General features: G+C 39.1%; 1 protein-coding gene across 2 annotated transcripts; it reads left to right on the forward strand.

Moving 5' to 3' along the window:
* The first annotated feature begins 19 nt into the window (after positions 1-19).
* Positions 20-3,167, forward strand: LOC115114552 (ubiquitin-conjugating enzyme E2 variant 2). 2 transcript variants are annotated; one of them, XM_029642891.2, is made up of 4 exons: positions 20-192; positions 1,539-1,708; positions 2,026-2,151; positions 2,307-3,167. In XM_029642891.2, exons 1-4 carry the CDS (start codon positions 138-140, stop codon positions 2,451-2,453), a joined length of 498 nt encoding a protein of 165 aa, XP_029498751.1. In that variant the 5' UTR covers positions 20-137; the 3' UTR covers positions 2,454-3,167. The 2 variants fall into 2 exon arrangements, with proteins under 2 accessions (XP_029498751.1, XP_029498752.1); XM_029642892.2 differs by having other exon boundaries at positions 23-192; positions 1,539-1,687.
* The last annotated feature ends 5,647 nt before the right edge of the window (positions 3,168-8,814 follow it).

Here is an 8,814-nt window from a genome sequence, read left to right on the forward strand (position 1 = left end):
TGCTATTGACCACCTTGTCAGCCACATGCATCTTAAAATATTGTCCAGAATCTAGTAGTGTATAGTCGAATACGAGGAAGGAACCGAACCGGTGGGAGCGTTTTCTGCAGACACCTAACCTGACACACCCCTCGTTTATGGCACTTTTTGTGTGCTTCTGGATTTGGCTGAAGAAGATGGCGGCCTCCTCAGGTTTGTCTGCTTCACTTTGGGAAATATGTAGAGATTTAAATATTATATAATTGGAGTCATAGAATATAACAATACTATGTGCTGTTTACGCGAAAACAATGTTTAGAAGATAAACCTGGGGTCTGAAATGCTTGCAGCATGATAGCCAGCAATCGAGTGGCGGCTAACGTTAGCTAGCTAGACTAGTTAGCAAAATTCAGTGGTGTATTCACTACTCTGTAACTTAGCCAAACCAGAATGTTATATGTATATTTTCATTATCTATACAAAATTGGTCACAAACTGGCATAAATATTTGCTGGGATTAGGATAATTTAGTTAGCCTAGCATATATTTACGTTTAGCTAGTACAGTAGTTCGGTAACGTTAGGTAGCTAACTTTGGTTATAAAGTTGCAGATTTTTACAATAAGCTCGCTAGTTAGTAGCAAACAGAACTTGCATCATTTTAGAAGAAACCACTGGTTTTCATAATAGTTCGCTAGCTACTCACATGCAGCAAGGAGAGGAAGCTGGTTTAGCGCTCGTGCAACTGTTGTACTAGGTAGCTACCTGGATTTGTATATACTAGCCGTGGGGCGTGAAGTTGCTGCAGTTTATTATGCATGCCAGACCAAAGTTTCCTATTAATTGAAGGAAACGTCATATCACACATTTACTATGCAACCATTTTTATTAATACATTACCTTTCTCAGTTCGCTGTTTGTATTGCGCCTGTAAGAATAAAGGAAGTTGGCCCATATCAGGTCTGATATTGCGCTGGTGGATTTTGAGGAATCATGACGGCTGCATCCCATAAGTTTCATAGCCAAGCACGAGGGTTCCATATCTCTGGTTCCACCCTGGCATACAGAATGATCCAGAACACAACACCCACTCAAAAACTCCACATATGCATCTTTGTATCTCATCATTCCCCCTGGATTCATGTAGGATGAGGTTAGTCCAGGCCATCATCAATAATTATCCAGTGTTCAATAGGCTACATATAGATAAGGTTCATGACTGTTAGGATGATCTCTTAATTATGAACTTTCATAGGGTCAGATAGGGAAGATCATGCCAGGTCAGACTGATGTTTTACGATCAGTGTACAGTTGAAATGGTACCCTGCATTGACATCACCCATTAGAAGTAAGTATTCATTCCAGTGACATAAAGCACAAGGGATAGTGACAGTTGGTTGCCTGTTTTCAGCCACAAGCAAATAGCAAGTTCTAAGAATTTGTTGCGTTTAACTTGCGTGAGCAGTTTGATATGGTATTGTGTGGCATGAACAGCATGGACAAATCCTCCCCAGGATTGCCTCTTCTAGTTTTTAAAATCTTGTCTTGTTTTTATTTCAGGAGTTAAAGTTCCACGTAATTTTCGCTTGTTGGAAGAGCTTGAAGAGGGTCAGAAAGGTGTTGGAGATGGGACAGTCAGCTGGGGCCTTGAAGACGATGAAGATATGACGCTAACACGGTGGACAGGCATGATCATCGGCCCGGCACGAGTAAGTGTGACCGCAGCAGGAGTAAGTAAGAGACATCTGCGCGTCACATGACTGTGTTAGCCAGCTGAGCTAAAGTAACAAAAGTCTCAGGCAAGGTTACACCGCACTCGAGGTTTGATTACCAAACTACCTCTGTAACATAAGCACATCACTGTGCCATTTCCACCAGGAAGTGGAAAAGTAATAGTTGTGTGTTCTAAGACCACGCTTTGGCAAAATGTTGTTGAAAATGCTTTAAGAAGAAAAAAAACAGCAAGTCAAGACAGGCACAGTAATGAGCATAGCTCATCACCATTACCCGGACCAAGCAATGTTTGTTTCTGTGTTTTGTTTTCCAGACTAATTATGAGAACAGGATATACAGTCTGAAAGTGGAATGTGGTCCTAAATATCCTGAATCACCTCCAATTGTTAGATTTGTAACAAAAGTTAGCATGAATGGCATAAATAATTCCAATGGGATGGTAAGTAACATCACATTTACATTTTTTGCCCTTACAAATGAAACCGGTCTAAATATGTATATATAATTATTCATGTACATGTGTTTTTGGTAAACTCAGTGCCTAGTGCTCATCAAAGGATGATCACTAATTTGCCTCTCCTCTCTCTCTCTCAGGTGGATACACGTAGCATACCAATTCTATCTAAATGGCAAACCTCTTATAGCATTAAAGTTGTTCTTCAAGAGTTAAGGCGTCTAATGATGTCCAAAGAGAATATGAAGCTTCCACAACCACCAGAAGGACAAACCTACAGTAATTAACTGTTCATGGATTGTTTACTTTTGACCCCTATTGTCTTAAACAGTATTCTCCTTGAAATGATTGTGTAGGCCATCACAATCGTGATGATTCTCACTCCACTATTTTAAGAATTTAGACTGAGCAAGATTGGACATTCCTTTTAGTTAGCCTATGGTCATTCTAGAACGTCCCCACTGCGAGTGAAATTACGTTTTTAAGACCACAAGTGTACACAGTTATTTCTCTTCTATTGAGGTTAGTGTGACCATTCACTTTATGATCGTGAGATGTATCAAGTTGGCTTTACAAGAGAAGAATGGCACCAAGTGTATACCCAAGTCAAACAATTTATGTTTGGAATGGCAGGTGACTAAAATAAATAATTTAAATGTGTGTATGATGGCATGCTTTAACAAATAAATAGTTGACCAAAAGCTACATTTAAGTTGTAATTTAGTAAAATGTAGGAGGTATGTTGACATATCATGCAGATGAAGATTAAAATATGGCTTTAGGCCAGAAGTAGTGTCACAAGTTTTGAAGGATTTAAAAAAGTATATCTGTATTTGACACGATTCCAATAATGTTTCTGTTCTGCAGCTCTTTGAATTCTAATGTATGTTCAAGCCTGTTCTGTTCTGAAAAAAATACCCCATGTATTTAACTTCTAGAGAAAATTACAAGTTTATGACATTGCGATTTCTCTGACATTAAAATCACTGTCTTGAGAAATACTGTATGTTGCAAACTGGATTCCTTTTTACTCAATCTATAATGAAATATTTGTGGAAGATGAAGATTATATAGCAGCAGTTACAGTGGGGCAAAAAAGTATTTAGTCAGCCACCAATTGTGCAAGTTCTCCCACTTAAAAAGATGAGAGGCCTGTAATTTTCATCATAGGTACACTTCAACTATAACAGACAAAATGAGAAAAAAAATCCAGAAAATCCACATTGTAGGATTTTTAATTAATTAATTTGCAAATTATGGTGGAAAATAAGTATTTGGTCAATAACAAAAGTTTATCTCAATACTTTGTTATATACCCTTTGTTGGCAATGACAGAGGTCAAACGTTTTCTGTAAGTCTTCACAAGGTTTTCACACACTGTTGCTGGTATTTTGGCCCATTCCACCATGCATATCTCCTCGAGAGCAGTGATGTTTTGGGGCTGTTGCTGGGCAACACAGACTTTCTACTCCCTCCAAAGATTTTCTATGTGGTTGAGATCTGGAGACTGGCTAGGCCACTCCAGGACCTTGAAATGCTTCTTACCTATTGTGAAGCATGGGGGTGGAAACATCATGCTTTGGGGCTGTTTTTCTGCAAAGGGACCAGGACGACTGATCCGTGTAAAGGAAAGAATGAATGGGGCCATGTATCATGAGATTTTGAGTGAAAACCTCCTTCCATCAGCAAGGGCATTGAAGATGAAACATGGCAAGTCTTTCAGCATGACAATGATCCCAACACACACCGCCCGGGCAACGAAGGAGTGGCTTCGTAAGAAGAATTTCAAGATCCTGGAGTGGCCTAGCCAGTCTCCCAATCTCAACCTCATAGAAAATCTTTGGAGGGAGTTGAAAGTCCGTGTTGCCCAGCAACAGCCCCAAAACATCACTGCTCTAGAGGAGATCTGCATGGAGGAATGGGCCAAAATACCAGCAACAGTGTGTGAAGACTTACAGAAAACATTTGACCTCTGTCATTGCCAACAAAGGGTATATAACAAAGTATTGAGATAAACTTTTGTTATTGACCAAATACTTATTTTCCACCATAATTTGCAAATAAATTCATTAAAAATCCTACAATGTGATTTTCTGGATTTTGTTTCTCATTTTGCCTATCATAGTTGAAGTGTACCTATGATGAAAATTACAGGCCTCTCTCGTCTTTTTTAAGTGGGAGAACATGCACAATTGGTGGCTGACTAAATACTTTATTGCCCCACTGTATATTGAATATATTCTGAATAATGCTTTGGACAATTCTCATAGATCAGCAATATATTTTCTAGCTTTTTATCTCCATTTGTGATGCTGTATAGAATGCTTTATAGAATGGTTTGGCACTTGTTAGCCTTAAGACATTTGCTTTCATGCTTTAAATGGGGTTCGGGGATTAACCACTAGCAATTGGCACCTAAACAATTACAAGGGGGATGTCAGGCCATTTGGATAGTGTATAATAGCCATTTGCCAAGCCATAGTCAAGTTATTGTATTAGCAGATAATTATAAATCTGTCCGTTAGCTTGAGTTTTTACGAGACCCTTTTTCTTCTTCATACAGTTATGAGCTGTATGTGTTAAAGGCAATACATTCTGATTAACAATACTGATAAATTCATGATTTTGGACAGTTATTTAACACCTTTTTCCTATACTGTCTGTCAGAACTCTGGATTGCAGGAGAGGGTCAGTATCAGTACAGTACAGCTTTCATGTTACAGAGGATTGTGTGACGTTAGACTCGGGGGTGACTGTAATGGTTAGTGACTGCAAGTCCACCGTGCCAGTCCTCCACATGACCTGACCACATAAATCTCCCCCACTGCAGTGGCCTGACTGAGAGCAGCTTGACTGTCTTGTGGCTGAGCATCACATTCACTGCAGGGTAGACCGCCCATATCGTTGTGGACTGGACATCACACACACATACACGTAGTGTACACACACACCACATAACCTCAGTATGGGAGAGCTCAATGTCAGCATAACCACAAACATTTCCTTTGTTAAATGTATTCATGCATTCTCTCTGCTGTATTTGTTTATAGATCCCAACTCAAGATGATAGGTTTACATAAACAATGGATATATATTCTCAGCAGAAAAAAAGGGTAAATGGTATCCCAAAAGATGAGGAAGAAAACAAAGAAATATCCCATTCCTGAATATTTCCTTTACTGTAAATAACACTGGTGTTGAACTATACACCAGCATGGTCATCTCACTAACAGCATATTAACTCATTAAAGCAACCTAAATATACAAAGGAAATATCTACTGGAGGAGTACACAGGAAAAATGTCAGCAATGTCTTGAGTCCATATTTTGGTGTGATTTACACATCATGGAGTCACTACTGTACAACTTATCATTTGTCTGTTCATTTGTGCTGATGCTGGGAAGAAACCAGCTTTGAAAAGGTGCTTTGGGAAGACCTGGTGGAGGATCTCTTCTCCCTGATGGACTGAATCTCAATGATCTTTCCTTGATTCTTTGCGTCCTCTCCATCCTGGATCTTCCCCTCTGGTGTGATTTGAGAAGGAGCTAAAGTGGGAATCAAGGAAAAAATTTAAATTCTTGACGAATCAAGGAAATCCGATTAAATATTCACCCCGTCTTGTTACATACTGTAGCTTCAGCCCTTCTATAATAAATCAGCTGTGACATCATCATCCCCTAGAGGGAGCTATATACCTGTGTGATAATACTACTGGGTGATCTAGCTGTGGTTTCTGCTCTAGGGGCCATGACGGTTCTAAAAGGCAGGGGCAGCAGTGTGATGCTGCTTAGGTTTGTCTCCAGGGCGTCCATTGCTGCATGTTTACATTACTCTTAAGAAAGAGACATGCTTTAGACTGAACTGATTGCCAAAGGGAAGTATGATTGCACTAGCTAGCTACTCGTGTTGTGCAGCCAGCCTGATAGCCAGCCGTCACCGTGTGTCCTCCTCATTGTGTCTTTGAATTGGTGTCCAAAGCACAAGCTATACATTATTAATTGATGTGATTAAGTCATCATTCTAGACACCCGCAAGTGATTATTTGGTAACACTTTTTATTTGGATAGTCCATCTGTAGATGCTATACAGACTGTCAGTAACATTTCAACTAACTATTTACTAGCTCTAACCTTATATCTTGGCCAGGTCGCAATTGTAAATGAGAACTTGTTCTCAACTTGCTTACCTGGTTAAATAAAGGTGAAATAAAATAAAATAAAAAATTAACCCTTATCCTAACCTTAACCCTTACCCTGACCTTTGTTCTAAGCCTAACCGTAACCTTAGCAAGTAGTTGCTTATCCACAGATAGCTTGTTTAAAGTATGGCCATCTGGCGCATCTAAAGATGGCAAAATCAGGACTATCCAAATAAAGTATGACTGATTATTTCTCTCAAAAGATGTCCTCGGTGGAGACTGAAATGCAACCAGATAGAGAACACTATTATTCCATAATTTTGTCAGAAGGCTTTGAATGTACAGTACCAGTCAAAAGTTTGGACACACCTACTCATTCAAGGGTTTTTCTTTATTTTTACTATTTTCTACATTGTAGAATAATAGTGAAGACATTAAACAATGAAATAACACATGGAATCATGTAGTATCCAAAAAAAACTGTTAAATAATCCAAATAAATTATTGGCATTCTCTCAACCAGCTTCATGAGGTAGTCACCTGGAATGCATTTAAAATAACAGGTGTGCCTTGTTAAAAGTTCATTTGTGGAATTTCTTTCCTTAATGCGTTTGAGCAAATCAGTTGTGTTGTGACAAGGTAGGGGTGGTATACAGAAGATAGCCCTATTTGGTAAAATACCAAGTCCATATTATGGCAAGAATACCTCAAATAAGCAAAGAGAAAAGACAGTCCATCATTATTTTAAGACATGAAGGTCAGTCAATCTGGAAAATTTCTTCAAGTGCAGTCCCATAATCCATCAGGCGCTATGATGAAACTGGCTCTCATGAGGACCGTCACAGGAAAGGAAGACCCAGAGTTACCTCTGCTGCAGATAAGTTCATTCGAGTTACCAGCCTCAGAAATTGCAGCCCAAATAAATGCTTCAGAGTTCAAGTAATAGACACAGCTCAACATCAACTGTTCAGAGGAGACTTTGTGAATCAGGTCTTCATGGTCGAATTGCTGCAAAGAAACCATTACTAAAGGACACCAATAAGAAGAAGACTTGCTTGGGCCAAGAAATATTCCATCTAATTGACATTAGACCGATGGAAATCTGTCCTTTGGTCTGATGAGTCCAAATTTGAGATTTTTGGTTCCAACCGCCGTGTCTTTGTGAGACGGATAATCTCTGCATGTATGGTTCCCACCATGAAGCATGGAGGAAAGAGGTGTGATAGTGCAGGGGTGCTTTGCTGATGACACTGTCTGATTTATTTATAATTCAAGGCACACTTAACCAGCATGGCTACCACAGCATTCTGCAGTGATTCGCCATCCCATCTATCTATCATTTGTTTTTCAACAGGACAATGACCTAAAACATACCCCCAGGCTTTGTAAGGGCTATTTGACCAAGGAGAGTGATGTAGTGCTGCATCAGATGACCTGGCCTCCACAATCACCCGACCTCAACCCAATTGAGATGGTTTGGGATGTGTTGGGCCGCAGAGTGAAAGAAAAGCAGCCAACAAGTGCTCAGCATATGTGGGAACTCCTTCAAGACTTTTGGAAAAGCATTCCTGAAACTGGTTGACAGAATGCCAAGTGTCTGCAAAGCTGTCAAGGCAAAGGGTGGCTACTTTGAAGAATCCAAATCTATTTTGATTTGTTTAACACTTTTGTGGATACTACATGATTCCATATGTGTCATTCCATAGATTTTTAGATCACAATGTAGAAAATAGTAAACATTTAGAAAAACCCTTGAATGAGTAGGTGTGTCCAAACCTTTGAGTGGTACTGTAGTTTTGGTCCGTGTGCTGATATATTTCTATTTACCAGGTTTTGTGTCCATAGAGGGTGTGATGATTGCATGGGGAAATGAGGGAAGTATGGTACAATAGTATTAAAGGGATGGTAACCTACTGAAAGTATTGATAGTATAATGTCTGATCTGATGTGACATGCTGGTTGTGGAGTGGTTGACAGTACTCTGAGGGAAGTCCCAGGCCAGTAGCACTATGAGTCATTTGAAACACAACCAAAACACACTGCAAATGCCCATCCAACTAGTTTTTTGCTTGATGTAGTCATTGAATGCAAGAAATATGGGATCAAATATTAAATGTTTGACTACTCTAATACACTATAAGTGAAGTTTTACCAAATACTTATGACTTCTTCAAATGGGGGGGACACTAGATACATAAAGTGCTTTAATTTCTAAACGGTAAAACAGAAAGTGACATTCTGTACTGTCACGCCTCATATGAAACATTTGATCTCAAATCCAAAATGCTATAGATTATAGAGCCACATTTTAAAATGTTTGCTTCACTGTCCAAATACATATGGAGGTGAGTGCATATGCTGTTGGTTGGTATATGGATTAGCAATCACTGGAACAGAGTCAACATGTTCCACATGTTCAACATGTATTTTTACTAGTAATTTTCCATTACAATACAATGCTATTTATACTTTATTCGAACATGCAATAAATAATTTTCTGTCTGGACAA

Source organism: Oncorhynchus nerka, linkage group LG9b, assembly GCF_034236695.1.
Source record: "Oncorhynchus nerka isolate Pitt River linkage group LG9b, Oner_Uvic_2.0, whole genome shotgun sequence".
NCBI classification, from domain to species: Eukaryota; Metazoa; Chordata; class Actinopteri; order Salmoniformes; family Salmonidae; genus Oncorhynchus; species Oncorhynchus nerka.

Bases quoted from the DNA above. Each gene is read 5' to 3' on its own strand.
- LOC115114552 (XM_029642891.2), top strand. From the start codon at position 138: ATGGCACTTTTTGTGTGCTTCTGGATTTGGCTGAAGAAGATGGCGGCC. The intron at 193-1,538 runs GTTTGTCTGCTT...TTTTTATTTCAG, and splicing joins GAAGATGGCGGCCTCCTCAG to GAGTTAAAGTTCCACGTAAT. The intron at 1,709-2,025 runs GTAAGTAAGAGA...TTTGTTTTCCAG, and splicing joins TAAGTGTGACCGCAGCAGGA to ACTAATTATGAGAACAGGAT.